The sequence below is a fragment of the Loxodonta africana genome, chromosome 24 (genome assembly GCF_030014295.1).
Source record: "Loxodonta africana isolate mLoxAfr1 chromosome 24, mLoxAfr1.hap2, whole genome shotgun sequence".
NCBI classification, from domain to species: domain Eukaryota; kingdom Metazoa; phylum Chordata; class Mammalia; order Proboscidea; family Elephantidae; genus Loxodonta; species Loxodonta africana.
In genome coordinates, this window is record NC_087365.1 from 12,832,896 (window position 1) to 12,853,344 (window position 20,449).

A 20,449-nucleotide genomic window follows, 5' to 3' on the forward strand; every position below is an offset into this window, starting at 1 on the left:
GCTTTACTTATCCTGGGCCTCTTTCCCTTCCATATGAAGTTGGTGATTTGTTTCTCTATCTCACTGAAAGTTGTCATTGGAATTATTTGAATCAGAATGGCATTGTATCTATAGGTTGCTTTTGGTAGAATAGATATTTTTACAATGTTACATCTTCCTATCCATGAGCAAGGTATGTTTTCCACTTATATAGCAAGGTATGTTTTTCCACGTATGGTTTCTTGCAGTAGTATCTTGTGGTTTTCTTTGTACAGGTCTTTTACGTCTCTCCTAAGATTTATTCCTAAGTATTTTATCTTCTTGGGGGCTACTGTAAATGGTATTGATTTGGTGATTTCCTCCTCGACCTTCTTTTTATTGGTGTAGAGGAATCCAAATGATTTTCATGTTTATCTTGTATACCGATACTTTGCTGAGCTCTACTATTAGTTTCAGTAGTTCTCTTGAGGATTCTTTAGGGTTTTCTGTGTATAAGGTCATGTCATCTGCAAACAGAGATACTTCTACTTCTTCCTTACCAATCTGGATGCCCTTTCTTTGTCTAGCCTAATTACTTTTGCTAGAACCTCCAGTACAATGTTGAATAAGAGTGGTGATAAAAGGCATGTTTGTCTGGTTCCTGATCTCAGGGGGAATGCTTTCAGACTCTCTCCATTTAGGATGACGTTGGTCGTTGGCTTTGTATAAATGTCCTTTATTATGTTGAGGAATTTTCCTTCTATTCCTATTTTGCTAAGAGTTTTTATCATGAATCGGTGTTGAACTTTGTCAAATGTCTTCTCTGCATCAATTGATAAAATCATGTGGTTCCTATCTTTTGTTTTATTTATAGGGCGGATTACATTAATTGATTTTCTAGTGTTTAACCATCCCTGTATACCTGGTATGAATCCCATTTGGTCCTGGTGAATTTTTTTTTGACACATTGTTGAATTCTATTGACTAGAATTTTGTTGAGGATTTTTGCACTTTAAGTTCATGAGGGATATGGGTCTGTAATTTTCTTTTCTTTTTTTTTGGTGTCTTCACCTGGTTTTGGTATCAGGGATTTGCTGGCTTCATAGAATGAGTGTGGGAGTATTCTGTCCTTTTTATGCTCTGAAATACCTTTAGTAGTAGTGGTGTTAACTCTTCTTTGAAAGTTCGGTAGAATTCTGCAGTGAAGCCATCTGGACCAGGGCTTTTTCTGGGGGGAGTTTTTTTTTTTTTTTTTTTTTACCTTTTCAATCTGTTCTTTTGTTATGGGTCTATTTAGTTGTTCTACCTTTTTTTTTTTTTAACCTCTGTTTGTGTTAGTTCAGTTAGGTATTGTGTTTCTAGGAATTCGTCCATTTCTTCTAGGTTTTCAAATTTGTTAGAGTACAATTTTTTGTAGTAGTCCAATATGATTCTTTTAATGTCAGTTGGGTCTTTTGTAATATCGCCCATCTCATTTCTTAATAGGGTTATTTACTTCCTTTCCTGTTTTTGTTTTGTCAGTTTGGCCAATGGTTTCTCAATTTTGTTAATTTTTTCAAAGGACCAGCTTTTGCTCAAATAGGTTTTTTGAGTGAGTTAGCTTGATTATTTTCACTTTGAGGCTCTAATGTCCTGTCACCAGATGGCTAGAGCTCTTTTCAGGTATATCAGCCTAGGAGTCCATTCACTTTTCTTGTACGGATTCAGCTCAGGTATCCAGGTAGCTGGTCATCAAGTGCTTGTACAGGCTCTGTCCTACAGTCTTAGAGGGGCAGGGGTGATTGTTGTAGGTTCCAGTATCTGTTTGCAGCAGGGGATCACACTCTGAACAAGGCAGGGTGCTGACAACCATCCCTCGAGTGTCTGTGAAGAAAGAGCATCCCTGTTTCCTACAGCACACAGGTGGGTAGGTTCTGCAGATGGACCATGGGCACCCAATACTTTCGGTTGGAAGGACTGGGAGGCACCAGTTATCTTTGTGCCCCTGTCATGGGTGACTAGATGACTTGAGTGGAGCCACCAGTCCTTAGGCCCCTGATGTGGGTAGGTGAGGACCCTGTTTAATAGGTAAAAAGGTTTCAAATATCAAACACCCACCTCTCCACCGCACAGCTGAAACAGTTGCAGTTTGCCAAGAAGGGCCTATTCTCATGCAGGGGGGAAAGATATTCAAAGTCCACAGACCGTTTATTCCTGAGCTCTGTCCTGAGCTCCCCAGGTTAGTGGAGCTAGGAGATTATCTTTTTCCCTGGTTGTGAATTTATTCCTTCTCCAAGGCTGGTAGAATGGCTCAGAGCACTCGGCAAAGGCCTATCTCAGGCCGAGGTAAATCAACAGACACTGCACCTAGCTTGGGGGCTGGGGGCACAGCAAAATACACAAGTACTTATCTTTTCCTGAGAGCGCCATTTTTCTCTGGTTCCACAGGTGTGAATAGGCTGTGGAGCTGGCTGTTTCTCACTGAGGAAACTGAGGCAAAATGCTACCACCAGCCCACTGCAGTCTTTTCAGAGAATGGTGCCTGAGGGTTCCCAGCGATTCATGTCTAGCAACTCCTCTCTGCTTCTGAAGTGTTTCTCCCTCCCCCTGCTGCTCAGTCCATTTTCTAACTTTGCCTTTGATGTTCAAGTCTACTAGCTTGTCATAAATATAATCATTTCACTTTTTTTTTCGGGTCTTTGTTGTAAGAGGTATCACTGCCATCTTGGCCCCTCCTCCTTCCATCTGCTTTTTATGCTTCCTGTGTCATTTAGTATTTTCCCTGTAAAATCTTTCAATTTTGTAACTCGAGCCTTCAATTTTTCATAAGTTCTTTCAGCTCAAGAAATGCCAAGCATGTTCTTTCCTTTTGGTTTTCTATCTCCAGGTCTTTGCACATTTCATTATAATACTTTACTTTGTCTTCTCAAGCTGCCCTTTGAAATCTTCTGTTCAGCTATTTTACTTCATCATTTCTTCCTTTTGCTTTAGCTACTCTACATTCAAGAGCAAGTTTCAGATTCTCTTCTGACATCCATTTTAGTCTTTTCTTTCTTCCCTGTCTTTTTAATGACCTCTTACTTTCTTTGTGTGTGATGTCCTTGTTGTCATTCCACAACTTGTCTGGTCTTCAGTCATTGGTGACAATGCATCAAATCTATTCTTGAGCTGGCCTCTAAATTGAGACCATCTTTTGGTGGGATATACTCAAGGTCATACTTTGGTTCTTGTGGACCTGTTCTAATTTTCTTCAGCTTCTACATGAACTTGTATATGAGCAATAGATGGTCCTTTCCTCAGTCGGCCCTTGGCCTTGTTCTGACTGATTGTACTGGATGTTTCCGTTGTCTCTTTCCACAGATGTAGTCAGTATATTTCCATGAGGAGAGGTCCACATGTATAGTCACCATTTATGTTGTTGAAAAAAGATATTTGAAATGAAGAAGTCATTGATCTTGAAAATTCTGTCACGTGATCTTGTTAGAAATGCCAAAGATGTAGTGAAACCCATGTGAAATTGTACACTACAGTTTAGTAAGATAACACAATTAAGCCCATACTGACCTTGCTTACTGTAAGTCTGTGCATACCTTGCTTTCTGGTTGATCTGCCTCTGGGTGGATGTTGTGTTGGGCCACTCAGAACCCCCTTCAAGAATAAAGAACTTATTCTCCTAGCTGCATACTAGACTGTCCTCATCCATCTCCAGCTTCCAGGATTGCATCAGTGGAGTTGTCTCTCCCAAGACCTCACCCCCCTCTCGGGGCAGCTGGTGTCAAATGGCTTATCAATGGAGGATTTTAATCACCAGGCTCTCCTATCCCATCTGGCACAGATGGGAAGTGTCCTGTCATATTCAGACCTTTGTAGTATCATCTGAGGCTTCATTTGAGAATGCATTGCAGCTCAACTACTCCCTTTACCCAGTTCTTTCTCCTTAACCTTTTCCTTTCACACATGTTTTTTCAAGATCCCTTATTAATAAATGTCTGCTCCCTAATCTCTAACTCAGAGTCTGTCTTCTGGAGAACCCAATCTGCACATGTGCCAGATAACCAGTCTAAATAATTTACATATATTTTTGTATTCTATGAGGTGAATATTATTATTATTCCCATTTTACAGAGGAGAAATCTGAAGCACTAAGAGTGCTTCATTACTACTCATCATTACTTGCTAATTCCTAGTTAATTACTTGAATTCCTTGTCGAAGTTGACATAAATTGTGAGTGGCAGAGTCAGGATTTAAACCTTAGCTGGTCCCAGAGCTCATACTCTTAAGCAACTACCCCCACTACACAGAACACACTGTTTAGAAAAACCAATTTACCAGGCAATGTAAAGTTGAATTAATGATGCAAATAATGGAGCATTAAAATTCCAAGTCTACTTTGATTATCTAAACACCAGTTCAAGAAATAGCAAATATCATAGCAAGCATAAACCTATTTGTGTATCACTTCAAACTGAATACTTTCAATATATTTTTCCAAAAGTTTCAAGTATGTTGCATGGTTTACAAGATGTCCATTTATACAAATACAAAAATCTAGCCTGCCACCAATGACAGCTAAAATACTATCTAAAATATTAACACCTTTTTGCGAAGACTTGCCACTTAATTGAGATGGAAAGAAAAGGAAGGACTATTTTATTTTTCTTTAATGTCTTTTTAAGCTCTACAACCCTCAAAGCAATGTTCTTAATATTTTTCCTTTGAATTTTCTCCTGAAAAGTAAAATGTTTCTTTTATATTTTTCTTCTGGGGACATCTGGGTCAGCAACATTTTCTCCTGGTAACTGTCCACAGAATGAGGAATGATGCTCTTGCCAAGGATATGTTTCTAAAGATGCCTTTCGAACACTTCTTCTTTCTTGTTATGTCTTGGGTAATGGAACTCTCTAGTAGGTGGTCCCCAAATACCATTCTGCTGAACTGATTCCTGGTAAGTAGCTATAAATGGTAAAAGCAACATAAATGGTAGAACCAGCTAATTCTAGTGATTCAATTAAATACCATCTCTAAACAAGATTTCTCTGATTACTGTCTTATTTCATAGTTACTCTTCAGAGGAACAAATGTAAATGTACATGTAAGTTATGAAAAGGAGCGATATGGAATAAAGCAGAGTGGGTGAGATATTTGATTGTGTTTGAAATAGAAAAGCTTAAAGAAAATAGTTAGATTTGTTTCCTGCATTATTTTGCCATAAAAACCAAACCCAAATGGCTTTCTTTTAAGAGTCTGTGATTTTTAAAGGTAGTAAGTAACCTCATACCTTCATCTTTACAGACTTCAAGTGCTTCTTCTGAAGCAGGGCTGGGCACAGTGGCAGTGCTGATACCATCTATAAAGCAGAGAGAAGAAACACTGCCTTAGAGATAATACTGTTAAGCTGGGGCTTCCCTGCCCACCAGGTCACCCTTGCATTGCCACCAAAATCAACATAAGCCTCATTTTCATGCTGTAATACACTGAATGGCCTTTGAAGGGGTTAGTAGTTTGTTCTCTTTTATAACTAATGAAACAGAAACCTTCAGTTAAGGCAGAACCCAATGGACTACAAATTATTTTTTGATACAAAATACTATTTATTGGCACTACACTTTGCCATTTTTCTTCTTCCTCAGCTCTCAAAGAACTTCACATTATTTTTCTTGGGATTAGATTGGGAAAGAAAGCATATCCTTGCAAGTTGCTACACAATGCTTTTATGTGTGTGTTTTTAAAGTTTGGTTTTCTTAGCAGAACAATTCTGTTCCCTGATGCCAGCCTGTCAAACTGCAGGGAGCATGTCAGAAGGCTGTTAGCATGGAGGCACAGGAGAAGGGACCACTCGGAAGAAGGCACCAGAAGAAATTTGGAGGTGTCATGTCGCCCAAGCACAGGAAGGGGACTAAGGGACTTGGAGGTCCCTCTTCCCCTCACAGAGCCAATTAACCTCATCAGCATTCATCTTTCTTCTCAGTAACAGCACTATAGTGACGCCACCTATGTTTGGTCTCCAGGATAATCGACAGTTAACTTCCTAACTAACATGAAAACAGTGTATTTATGGCATGAAAGATTATTAAAATTACCACTTTAATACCTGACTGTTGGAAAAGGAATATATATTTTCATGCAGTAGCAGGGTCATTGGACTAAAGATAACTTACATGCAAATGACAACTAACACACATTTAGAGACAAATAACATATTTTCTAGCAAATATTTTGTCTGTAATGTGTAGGACTTACTTTTAGGTCATGTGTCTATTGGAACAGAGAGTAAAATGTTTTTGATGGGGGGAGAATAGGAGATGATGAATTACTTTCTTTTGTTAGGTGACAATCTCCTCTTAAAAAAGAAGTAACAAACTATAAAGCTTCCCTTGATGTCACAACATCTTCCCATTTCTCCACTTCCCTTCACAGAAAATCTCCTTAAAAGAGTAGTCTATTTATTGTTCTATAATTCCTTGCTTCATGATCTTTCCATAACCTACTCCAATTGACTTCTCTTCCAACACTCTTCTAAAAATTCTCTTATCAAATGTGTCAATGATCTCCTTATGCCAAATCCAGTGGTCACTTCTTTGTTCTTATCCTATTGGCTTGTCAGCAGCATTTGACAGAATCGTTACCCCTTCTTTCTGGAACACTTTCTTGTCTGGTGGCTCCTTCCCTCCTAGTGCTCTGTATGTAGATGGCGTGGTGTCCCAGGACTCTTTCTGTCCAAGCTCCATTGTCTTCTCTCTTTAAATATTGTCCTCAGTGGATCTCAATCAGTTCTATACTTGTTAATATCACTTATATGCCAACGACTTCAAACCTGTGTCTCTAGCCCACATCTCTCCCTGGAAATCCAGACTCATATATTTAACTAGCTTCTTGACCACTCAAAAGACAGTCTAAGAATCCTCTAAAATTTACCATAGCCCAAACTGAACTCTTAACCTTATCCCAAAAACTGTGCCCAGTGGCCAATCTTCCACATATCAGTAAATGGTAACCATCGCCCATATAGTAACTGAAGTTAGTAACCTAGGATTTATCCTGGATTCCTCTTTCACCCATATACCATACTGAATCTGTCAGCAAATCCTGTTGTCTTTACATCCGGAACATAACACCTATCCGTCCATGTTGTTCCATTTCCAGAAACCACCATTGGTGTTTTCCTTTGGTAACCTTCTAAATGGTCTTGCTTTGCCTTTTTGATCCATTTTTGCCCACAGGCAAAGTTAACTCATTAAAACATAGATCATGCCACTCTATTACTTAGAACCTTCTATTGACTTCCCACTGTCCTACACAGCCAGACAAAATCTGTCCTATGCTCTCCAGCCTCATCTCAAATCATGCTCCCTGTAGCCTACCATGCTCCAGCCACACTGCCCTTCTTTCTACAAAATGCAAAACCCAAACTGACCTTTTGCATTACCTGTTCCCTCCTCCTTCTAGAATGTTCTTCCACTCTCTCATCGTTACGATCTCATCTTAGCTATGACTTCTTCGGGAAGCCTTCCGTGGATCTATTCAATGGAAAAATGCCTTCTGGGTATTTCTCAGCAAGGCGCATATCACTATCTGATATTTTTATGTGTTTATTGTTTTGATTCCCCCACCAGAATATAAGCTCCAAGGAAGCAGGCACACTGCCATTGTTGTTTGCTGCTATAGTCCTAGTGCCCATAATAGTGCCTGGGACACAGTAAGCCCTTGATAAGTATTTGTTAAATAACTGTTTCAGAAATACTATCTAAAACTTTGGTTTGTTTAGATCATGGCAGTAGTCAAAATTGCTGGATTATATACCGTTTTGAGATTACGTCTTTTTCCTGATGTGGAAGAAGGCTGCAGAGCTGTATAATCAAAATTAAAACTGGAAATTATATTGAATGAAAATATATTTTTATTTTGGAAGAATAGCAGCAGATCAAAAGGGCTTTAATGACCAGACTAAGGCTTCAATTTCTCTCCACATAGATTAGGGAGGCTATGAAATGAGCAGAGAGAACATGACAATTGTACGTTGACACGGGCCAGGATGCTAGAAAAATCCTGTTCCGGACTCCATACCAGCCCACAAGCTCACATAGAAGAACAAAAGGAGCCACTCAGGGGGACATTTAAAACTTGTTCTTTACATTGAAACCAGTCATCCTTGAGTTGACTCTGATGCATAGTGACCCCAGGTGTGTCAGAGTAGAACTATGTTCCATGCAGTTTTCAATGGCCAATTTTTTTGGAAGTAGATTTCCAGGCCTTAACTCCAAGGCACCTCTGTGTAGACTTGAACCTTCAATCTTTCAATTAGCAGAGGAGCACTTTAACCGTTTGCATTACCCAGGGACTTCTCTTTACATTGAGAGGTATCAATATTGTAGTGACAATGCTACTGGGTTCAAGAGGCAGAGGAAATGCTTATTTCTTACTACTTTTTGTTAACAGGTGAGATGATCCCAAATCCTAAAAAAATTTCCTGTTCTTAACTGACTAAAAGGGACAGGAAGAACAAAGGAAACACAGATATGTGTGTATGTGTGTATGTGTGGGTGTGTGTGAAAACAGGAGTAGATAAAGCTTTGCTGATAAAGACAGTTTAGGACAGTGCAGGAAGTGAATAAAACCTGTTGAAACCCGGCATTCAAAGAACGGCATCAGTCATCAGCACTTAGTTGACTAATACTTTTCAGCCCCAAACAGTAAAAACAGTGACAGCTTTTCATGTACAATTCATCTTTCATCGAGCATAGCAAAGGGGACAGGGTGAGTAACAGCAGTTTGCTGCATAAGAAATTCACGTCACTGCAAGGACTACATTTCAGCCAAGGGAGCCAGCTGACCCGGTAACAAGCACACAAGGTCTTTGCTGCTTTGCTTCAGTGCTTTCTCTGATTGGCCTCCTTTGACTCCATCTTTCAGGTTAATAATAAAAGCTTCCAATTACCCAGCAAAAGTTCCAAGGTTAATGTAGGAAGTTTTCAGTGCAAAACTTAACACACTACTTGGGTGAATTCCAAGAACTCAGCATATGGCCTAGGATGTGCCTGGCACATATTTAATGCTGTTGTTAGGTGCCATCAAGTTGGTTCTGACTCATAGTGACCCTACGTACGACAGAACAGAACAGTGCCAGGTCCCACGCCACTCTCACAATCTTTGCTATGTTTGGGTTCATTGATGTGTCCAGTATTTCAAACAGGGCTTCAAATGGGTTCCTTCTGGCTCAAACCTCTGCTGAGAATCTGCTTTTCTAACAAGTTCCTGGTGATGCTAATGCTGCTGGTTAGGGACCAATTCTGAAAACCACTAGTGGAACAGTGGTTCTCAAAATTTATTATACATAAGGATCCCCTGGGGATCTTGTTAAAATGTAGATTCTGATTCAGTATATCTGGGGGTGGAAATGCAAATTCTCAACAGGTGTTCAAACTGGAATGAACCGGTTCAAAACACTGTTTCAGACATGACCTCCATGGGCCTCATTAAACTGGGAGAGTGACCTGGAAACTAAAGGGAAAAGGACGTCTTTGTGTTTGTGGTCACGTTACAACTACACAGTTGGGCCTGACATTCTTTTAAAGGCTAGCATGCCCGAGTACAGCAATGGGCAGGGAAAGATGATAAACTGAGAGTGATGAGAATCTCTTTTGAGCTGTAAGTGTTCTTTTATTTAAAAATGTTTACTTTATAATCTACATTGTAGAATCTGCTGCACTCAATTGACACGTCAGAGATGACGTCAGGACAGCTTCGGGTCTCATTTATAGCTCTTTATGGGGTAGGAGGCCTCCCTGAAACATCTCCAACAACACGCAAAGAAATAACCAGAAGCATTTTTTTTTTTTTTTTATAGCTCTTTAAAACGAATGTAATGCAAAACAGTTAAGAACACTCCACCGATGGCGGTGCAAAGCCTCTTCTTCACTTCCTTTAAACATTTTTTGTTTCATTTATTCGCACACTAAATATGCTAATTTTGGCCTGAGCTAAACCAGCCTAGCTCTGACTTCTCCCCTGCCCACTTAGAGCATCACCAAGCAAGCTGTTAGTACAAGGGAGAAAAATGGAATTGGTGAATGAGACATGAGAATCTGTGCTCTGATTTGAAACACAATCATTCATCAATAAATTTTGTGGCAACTTGAGTTAACCTGGTGAAAAGGTATTAGCGTTTTCAGACAATAGCAGTGAGTAAAGTCATTGTTCATCTCTGTGGATGAGGCCTAGGAAAATCTCCAAAAGAAATCTGAGCCCACCTGCGTCTTGGCTCCGCCCTTCCATTTCTTCTGTACTTTGCTTCTTTTCTGGAGCAGTCTCATCTTTTAAGAAAACCACAGAGGGGGAAAAAATATATCAAGTCAATTTGTGAAATATCTCTTTATGGCTAATATGCAGCATTGAAATTAATTGTAACCAATGTAGCATGACTCCTCATAAAGCAAGGCATGAAGAGGAATCAGAAGCATGAAACAGAAAAAATTACCTACATAAATAGGTGCATTTATACTTGTCCCTTCTCACATGATTTGCTAGATGAAATGTTGAACTACAGTAAACAAAATTCACTCAGTAGTTCCGGTAACATCTCTCCTAGCACAACATTTTCCAAGATTCAATACAAATTTCAGTTACAATTGCTTTTCTCCCCTGGCTCAAGGAACGTGTGCTGTGTAACAAAACCCAGCTGATTAAATTTCTATGCCCTTTATTTTCCTGCTGATATGTGTTTGTAAAAAAAAAAAAAAAAAAGATCTATTTTTACTTAACTTGCACTTGACAGTCTAACATATCTGTGGTATGAAATATTTTGTGTTGAACAGATTATATTTGTCAAGTTTGTGCCATAAAACACAGTTCCTTGAAAAATAACTTGGTGGGTATGATGGAAGCTGTATACTAAAACCCTTTGCCGTCAATTCAATTTCCACTCATAGTGACCCTATAGGACAGAATGGAACTTCTGTATAAGGTTTCCAAGGAGCACCTGGTGGATTTGAACTGCCAAACTTTTGGTTAGCAGCCATAGCTCTTAATCACCATGTCACCAGGGTTTCTGTATACTAAAAACTACCTAAATTTTTTTTTTTACTTAAAATATATATCTGCAGTTTATGTGTAGAAAAAAATTAACTTCTTAAAGATAAATAAAGGCATGATTTTATAACTCATTGCTGGGAGGATCTCCAAATATCTTTTTTGTTTGGGAAAAAAATTAAAGCCTATTTATCCAAGGACACAGGAAAAAAAAATTAAAACATACAGTTAAAGTACAGAAAACAGGGCAGCAGAAGTTTTCAGCATATATTAATGTCGGTAAAATGTAGCCACAAATCATTTGTCTCTCCTTCTGTCAAGAGGTGGAGTCTATTTCTTGTCTCCTTAAACCTGGACTGGATCCGTGATTTGTTTAGACTAACGGAATGTGATGGAAGTGATGTTCTGAGACTTGTGAGCCAAGGTCTGAAGGGACTGGCAGTTTGTGCTTTCCCCATCTGGGAAGCCAGCCACCACGCTATAAAGAAGCTCAGGCTAGCCTACCAACGGGAGAGAGGTACACTGAGAGATAGAAAGGCCATATAAGGAAGTGCTGAGGCGCCAGACCTGTGAATGAAGCCTTCTTGCACCTTCCAAACCAGCCCAGGTGCCAGCTGAATGTAGTTGAGAGGTGACCTCAGCCAACGCACCACGGAGCAGAAGAAACACGCAGCTGAGCCCTGTCTAAATTCCTGAAGCACAACCAGGCCCAAATTACTTATGCTTGTTTTGAGTGCTTTAAACTACTCAACCATATGCTGCTACTGGTTCTTAATCCAGAGGCAAGGGAATGGGGAAAAGTCCCCAGAGGAGAACTCTACTAGTAGGACTAAAGTAAGAATCTCAGAAGCAATGGGGAAGCATTTCACCAAGCAGCTCTGAAAAATAGCCTATTGAAGAGAGTTTTAGATGGCGGAACTTGTAGATTTTGACCTGAATGAAAGAAAAAGTTGTAATGGAATAACAACAACAAATTGAGTGATAGTCTGAAAGTGGGGAAGAATGTGGTCAATGAATGTACGAGTATGTATAGAATTTCCTCTCTGCCCAGCACTGAGTCATTTGCCGTGGGGGACATGGCCTGGCTTTTAATACAAGGACCTGGGGCAGCATATTACTTGCAAGCACACAAGTTCAGCTGCCATTTTCTCTGTACTGGTGCTTCATGTAGGCAAAGGTATTGGTTTTGGCTCTGGGAAGGCACATGGCCACCACAGCTGCCCTTGCTCCCTTTTCAAGGCCAAGTTGGTGAAGGAATATAGATCAAAAGTTAAGATCAGTACTTCCCCCTCCCTCCCACCAAGTGGAATAAATCTGCCAGCTTTCTGTCCCCACCAGCAGACAGGTCTTTTAACACAGATTTCACAATAGGCCTGAAGTCTACAGAGCGACAGGCTGCCTTTCAAATTAGTGTGGTTACCCCTTCTCCTACGAAGTGAGGCTAGAGAGCCTTTTTATGAATAGAAGATAAGAAGGGAGAAAGAAACAACAGGAATGTGAAGAATTGGTTCCTGTATTTCCAAAAGCTTAAACAGAAAATTCACAGTCAGGCCCAAGTCCAGCTTCATGATAACAAAAACAGGTCTGGCTGTTCACCTATTCTATAGTTACTGGGTTTTGACCTCTAATCCACACACATGCTGTCCTGCTCCCCAACACCTACATCTGAATGGCATGTGTTTGTTTTTCACTTTGAGTCTTGGCTGCACAGTTTTCTAGTTGCAAAATTTCTGCTGTGGGAAGAAAACTCAAGAAACACTTGGTGTGTTTATCACGGAGTACATGCATTCTAGAAGAGTGCTGGATTGGCCATTTGGGTACAATGCAGACAAACGTAAAGGTTCAGATATACTGTACCGCTTTCATCAAATTTCAAAAGACAGTGCATCCTCAAATCCACCAGGGGGAACCAGTGTAGAAGTCTTGTATTTCAAAGTTCCACATATGCATTCTTGGGCAATTAGATTAGCATTCATTTTCATCTATTAGAAGAACATTTCTGGTGGCTTATAAATTTCCATACCATTTCAGAAGTCTCAAATGGCTGAGTTCTTAGTGAAATAGTGGGTTTCCACTGGGAGGGAAGAAAAATCACATTATACAGTTGCCTGTTTGATAAGGACAAACTTCCTTTTTATCAGCCTTCTCTATCTAGCTATCTTCCCAGAAAGCACATAAACTATAAAAAGTAGAGTGGGGCATGTAAAGTTGTTTTTAGAAGGGATTTAAAGAGCTAACAATAATGTAAAGAAATATAGAGGAGAAGTGCAAAACTATTTAGTTAGCTTAAAAAAAAATCACACAGAAGCTAAATTATCTTGGTTAATAGACCTTTAAGACTGAAAAAGAATTGACACCTTTGAACTGTGGTGTCGGCGAAGAATATTGAATATACCATGGACTGCCAAAAGAATAAACAAATCTGACTTGGAAGAAGAAAAACCAGAATGCTCCTTAGAAGCAAGAATGGTGAGACTGCGTCTCACATAATTTGGACGTGTTGTCAGGAGGATTCAGTCCCTGAAGAAGGCCGTCATGTTTGGTAAAGTACAGGGTCGGCGGAATAAAGGAAGACCCTCAACAAGATGGATTGACACAGTGGCTGCAACAGTGGACTCAAGCATAACAACGATTGTGAGCATGGCCCAAGACCTGGCAGGGTTTTGTTCTATGGTACATAGGGTTGCTATGAGTCAGAACCAACTCGTATTTATTTATTTCAGGTAATAAATAATTTTTTAATTTATTGTCTGAAATAATATATTTATTCCAGATAATAAATTTTCATAACATTTATGCTTATTGCCACATAACACCTTACCTTCCCGTGAATGTCACATAACGCTTTACATTCCCATGCCAAAATGCACAAGAGCTTGTGAGAATTTTAGCGGTTGTATCATTCTTCATTCTCCAGTATTAGTCCCAACTCCCTTCTTTCAATTCATATGTATTGAGCATGTACTATGTGCAGTGATATTTCAAAGCCCTACAAATTTTATAGAAACAGAATTGATTCTATTACCAAGTGACTTCACGTAAGTGGAAGGAATGCATTTTTGGTTGGACTATGATGAGAATGCGGTTCACGTTTAATTCCATGAGTGAGTTTTAGAAGGGCAAAATCTCCACATAATGGCCGCAAGTTGCTATCTTGTTATTTGTAGCTCCTCTTGTGAACCATGAGTGTGGATGGGAAGAAAAAGGGGAAGTAAATCGGAGCAAATCCACCCCTGCTGCTGGGGAAATAACTTGATGCCTACTGCCTGCTGGTGTACTATTTATTTTTTTATATAATCAAAACTTTTTGTGTTGTCAGTGAACGTATGCATAGCAAATTAGGGTCCCATTTAACAATTTATACACAATTTGTTCAGTGACATTGGTTACATTTTTCATAGTTCTCATTATTTCTGTTCTGATTTTTCCATTTCCAGTAATCTAGTTTCCCCGTCCCCTTGCCTTCTTTGTTTTTGCTTTTGAGTAAATGTTGACCATTAGTCTCACATTTTTTAAAAGAAGCACAGACCTCAAGGGTAATATTGTTTATTTTGTGAGCCAGTGGGCTATTTAGCTAAAAGACGGTCTCATGGACAAGTTTTGGTTCAAAGTTTAAAGAATATCTCAGGGCGGTAGTCAGGGCAGTAGTCTCAGGGAGTCCTGCTGTCTCAATCAGTCCAGTAAGTCTGGATTTTTTAAGGATTTAAGTTCTCTTCTACACTTTGCTACATTCTATCAGGATCCATCAACTGAGTTCCTGATCAAAATGGTCAGTAGTGGCTGCTGGGTACCATCTAGCTTTTCTGGCCTTTGGGTAAATGAGGCCATGGTTGGTGTAGACTATTCATCCTGTGGGCTAGTTTCTCCTCCGAGTCTTGGTTTCCTTCTTTCACTTTTGCTCTGAAAGTGTAGAGACCAATAGTTGTATCTTGGGCGGCCACTGGAAAGCTTTTCAGACCTCAGATGCTACTCACCAAGCTAGGATGTATAACAAACTTTACAAACAATATTATGTATATATTATGCCAATGGACTGAATTGTCCCACAAGACTATGGTCCTAAGCTTAAAAAAAAAAAAAAAAAAAACCCAAACCGACTGCCATTGAGTTGATTCTAACTCATAGCATCCCTATAAGACAGAGTAGAACTAAAAAAAAAAAAAAAAGGATTTCGAAGACTGTAAATCTTTACAGAAGCTGACTGCTATATCTTTTTCCCATGGAGTGGTGGGTTTGAACTGCTGAACTTTCAGTCAGCAGCCAAGAATTTTAACCACTGAGCTACCCCATAAACCAATCCTGGGGGATGTTTGGTTAAGTCTCAAAGTATCTGCGTTTGTGCCCCCTATGTGCTTTATTGAATACCTGAATATATATGCATGCATACAGTAACTTTATACCAAAAAGAATTAGTCGATATTCAACCACTTCAAGAGGTGGCATATGATCAGGAGCTGATGGTACTGAAGGAAGAAGTCCAAGCTGCTCTGAAGGCATTGGTAAAAAACAAAGCTCCAGGAATTGATGGGATATCAATTGAGATGTTTCTATAAACAGATGCAGCGGTGGAGGTGCTCACTTGTCTATGCTAAGAAATATGGACGACAGCTTCCGGGCCAACTGACTGGAAGAGACCCATATTTATGCCTATTCCAAGAAAGGTGATCCAACGGAATGTGGAAATTATAGAACAATATTATTAATATCACACACAAGCAAAATTTTGCTGAAGATCATTCAAAAATGGCTGCAGCAGTATATCAACAGGGAACTGCCAGAAATTCAGGTGGGTTTCAGAAGAGGACGTGGAACCAGGGATATCATTGCTGATGTCAGATGGATCCTGGTTGAAAGCAGAGGACACCAGAAGGATGTCTAACTGTGTTTTATTGACTATGCAAAGGCATTCGACTGTGTGGATCATAATAAATTATGGATAACATTGCGAAGAAAGGGAATTCCAGAACACTTAATTGTGCTCATCAGGAACCTTTACACAGATCAAGAGGCAGTTGTTCAAACAGAACAAGGGGATACTGATTGGTTTAAAGTCCGGGAAGGTGTGTGTCAGGGTTGTATTCTTTCACCATACCTACTCAATCTGTATGCTGAGCAAATAATCTGAGAAGCTGGACTATATGAAGAAGAACAGGACATCAGGATTGGAGGAAGACTCATTAACAACCTGCGTTATGCAGATGACACAACCTTGCTTGCTGAAAGTGAAGAGGACTTGAAGCACTTACTAATGAAGATCAAAGACCACAGCCTTCAGTATGGATTGCACCTCAACATAAAGAAAAAGAAAATCCTCACAACTGGACCAATGAGCAACATCATGATAAAAGGAGAAAAGAATGAAGTTGTCAAGGATTTCATTTTACTTGGATCCATAATCAACACCTATGGAAGCAGCAGCCAAGAAATCAAAAGACGCATTGCATTGGGTAAATCTGCTGCAAAGAACCTCTTTAAAGTGTTGAAGAGCAAAGATGTCACCTTGAAAACTAAGGTGCACCTGACCCAAGCCATGGTATTTTCAACCACATCATATGCATGTGAAAGCTGGACAATGAATAAGGAAGACCGAAGAAGAGTTGATGCCTTTGAATTGTGGTGTTGGTGAAGAATATTGAATATACCATGGACTGCCAAAAGAACGAACAAATCTGTCTTGGAAGAAGTATAACCATAATGCTCCTTAGAAGCAAGGATGGCGAGACTGCATCTTACATACTTTGGACATGTTGTCAGGAGGGATCAGTCCCTGGAGAAGGACATCATGCTTGGCAGAGTACAGGGTCAGCGGAAAAGAGGAAGACCCTCAACGAGGTGGATTGACACAGTGGCTGCAACAATGAGCTCAAGCATAACAATGATTGTGAGGATGGCTCAGGACCAGGCAGTGTTTCGTTCTGTTGTGCATAGGGTTGCTATGAGTCGGAACCAACTTGACGGCACCTAACAACAACAACAGCAACATTTACATACACCTGCATATAAATACATCTACATATGCCTACATATATATACGTATACATACCTATGTGCTTGTGTGCATACATCATGCACACACATGCAACCATACTCCTATTTTTTAGTTATTGTTGCACAGTTGTATATGACATAGCATTTACAAAAAACGTCCTTTTTTCTTAAGAACTTCTTAGTGACATCATTTATCTTGGTCAAGCTGTGCACAGTGCAGGCAAATTTGGTGTTATATTTCCCATCACTAGAAATAACAAGTGTCTCCTATCTAGAGAATGATCCACCTCTCCCCACAACTATCCCTGGCAACTACCAGGGGTCCTTGGTTTCAATATGTAAGCCTACTGTTTTTTTTTTTCTATAATAGGGAGATCATACAGTATTTGTCCTGTTGCGATTGACTTATTTTACTCAGCATAATGTCCTCCAGATTCATTCATATTGTATTTTGAGAACTCACCATTATTCTCTATGGTTGCATAGTTTTTCATTGTATGTATGTACCACATTATGTTTATCCACTGATCCATTAAAGGGCACTTAGGTTATTTCAATCTTTTTGCTATTGTGAATAGTGCTGCAATGAACATGGGTTTGCATATGTCTGAATGTCTTTTTTTTTTTTAAGGTATACTCCTAGAAGTGGGATTAATGGATCATAATTAAAAAAAAAAAAAAAAAAAAACAAGAAGTAAAACTACCCTAAAAAAAAAAACTTTTTTTTTTAGGGTAATTTTACTTCTTGTTTTTTTAGGAAGTTCCATACCATTTTCCATAGTAGTTATACCATTTTACAATCCTACCAGTAATGGATGTTGCTGTTGTTGTTAGGTCTGATTGAGTTGATTCTGACTCCTAGCAACCCTATGTACTACAGAACAAAACATTGCCCAGTCCTGCACCGTGCTCACAGTCATTGTTATACTTGAGCCCACTGTTACAGCCACTGTGTCAATCCATCTTGTTGAGGGTCTTTCCCTTTTCTGCTGACCCTGTACTTTACCAAGCATGATGTCCTTCTCCAGGGACTGATCCATCCTGACAACAGGTCCAAAGTATGTAAGACAGTCTTGCCATCCTTGCTTCTAAGGAGCAATGGATAATGGCTCCAAACTCCTCACATTCTTAACCAGCATTTGTTATTTTCTGTTTTTTTGATCAGTGTCATTTCAGCAGGGATGAAGTGGTATCTCATTGTAGTTTTGATTTGCACCTCTCTTTTTTTTTAATGATTAATGATATTGGACATCTTTTCATGTGTTTCTTGGCTGCTTAAATGTCCTCTTTGGTGAAGTGTCATGTCCCTTGCCCATTTCCTAATTGGGTTGTTTGACTTTTTGTTGTTGAGTTGTTGAAGCTTTCAATATATTTGAGAGATTAAACCCTTATCATTTATGTCATTCCCAAAGATTTTTTTCAAATTTTGTAGGTTGTCTTTTTACTTTTTTGATAGTCTTTTGATGTGCATATGTATTAATTTTTATGAAGTCCCAGTTATCTAATTTTACTTCTGCTGTTTGTATATTAATAGTTGTTTAGGATAATTTTTTCTAAAATTATGTCCCATAGTTTTGTCCCTATGTTTTCTTCCAAGAACTTTATGGTTTTAGCTTTAATATTTAGGTCTTCGATTCACTTCAAGTTAGTTTTTGTGTATGGTGTGAGGTATCAGTCTTGTTTCATTTTTCTGCATGTGGATATCCAATTTTGCTCTTGTTAAAGAGACTTGTTTCTTCCCCACTAAATGGCCTTTAACCTCTTATCAAAAAATCACTTGCCCAAAGATGGATGGATTTTTTTTTCTGGGTTCTTGATTCTATTCTGCTGTTGTATGTGTCTATCACTGAGCCAGTACCAGGCTGTTTTGATTACTGTGGCTGTATACTATGTTTTGAGGTTGAGGAGTATGAGCCCTCCTACTTTGATCTTCTACAATAATGCTTTGGCTGGTTGGGGCCTCTTTCCTTTCCATAAAGTTGATGATGAGTTTTTCCATTTCAGTAAAGAATGTGGGAATTTTGGTGGGGATTGTATTGTATCTGTAGATGGCTTTAGGTAGTATTGACATTTTCACAATATTAATTCTTCCAATTCATGAACACTGGAATGTCCTTTCACTTACGTAGGTCTCTTTTAGTCAAGAGTACTAGTGTTTTGTGGTTTTCATTGTATAAGTCTTTGAGATCCCTGGTAAGGTCGATTCCTAGGTATGTTATCATTTTGTGAGCTATTATATATGGTATTGTTTTCTTTATTTCCTTTTTGGAGTTCTCCCTATTAGTGTAAAGGAACTCTATTAATTTTTGTGTGTTGAACTTGTAACCTGCAATATTGATGAATTCTTCTATTAGATGCAGAAGCTTTTTTTGTGAATTCTTTGGAATTTTCTATGTATTGGATTATGTCATCTGAGAATAGGGACAGTTTTACTTCTTCCTTTCCTATTTGGATACTTTTTATTTCTCTTTCTTGCTTTATTGCTCTGGCTAAGACTTCCAGTAAAATATCGAGTAAGAGTGGTGATAATGGGCATCCTTGTCTCATTTCCATTTTCAATGAGAAGGGTTTTGGCCTTTCTCCATTGAGAATAATATTGGGACTTGGTTTTGCATATATGCCCTTATTTATGTTTAAGAATTTCCCTTCCATTCCTATTTTGCTGAGAGTTTTAGTTGGGAAAGAGTGTTAGATTTTATCAAATGTCTTTTCTGCATCAATTGAGATGATCATGTGTCTCCTTTCCATTGTTTCATTTATATTATGAATTATACCTATTGATTTTTTAATGTTGAATCACCCTTGCATTCTGGTATGAATCCCACCTGAACATGGTATATGATTTTCTTTATATGCTGTTGAATTCTGTTTGCTAGAATTTTGCTGAGAATTTTTGAGTGTATATTCATGAAAGACATTAGTCTGTAATTTTTTTTTTTTTTTTGGTATTTTTACTGACTTTGGTGTCAGGGTGATATGGCTTCATAGAATGAGTTAGGGAGTATTTCTTCCTCTTCTATATTTCAGTAGAATTGATGTCAATTCTTTTCTGAATGTTTGATAAAATTCCCTGATGAAGCCACCTGGGCCTGGGCTTTTTTTGTGTGTGTGTGACTTCATTGAGCTTCTTGGATAATAATCTCTTCTTTCAAGGTATTTGGGAAGTTTTTTTTCTTTTTTTTTTTTACCATTAATTCTTCAAAGACTCTTTCTGTGCTTTTTTTTTTTTTCTTAACTCTTCCTCTTCTGTGATTCCTAATATATTATTCCTCTTGATGGTCTCTCACATAACATGTAGGCTTTCTTTGCTTTTCCTGCCTTTTCTGTTTTTTCCTCATTTTGAGTGATATCAAAGGTTTGTTCTTTATTTCACTGATTCTTCTTTCCATTGTTTTAAATCTATTTCTGTGGTTTTCCATCAAGGTGTTTATTTCTGTTATCTTGATGTTAAGACTCCGAATTTCTAGCTCTTGTCTTTTTAAGAATTCTATTCCTCTA

The 20,449-nt window shown here is 38.8% G+C and overlaps 1 protein-coding gene across 1 annotated transcript in view; it reads right to left on the minus strand.

The window, feature by feature from the left end:
- LOC100656502 (mono-ADP ribosylhydrolase 2) overlaps positions 1-20,449 on the minus strand; it is a 92,170-nt gene that overhangs the window by 58,747 nt on the left and 12,974 nt on the right. The window contains exon 2 of the mRNA XM_064276464.1: positions 5,217-5,285. Coding sequence (XP_064132534.1) covers positions 5,217-5,285 — 69 coding nt within the window. The remainder of the gene's footprint in view (positions 1-5,216; positions 5,286-20,449) is intronic.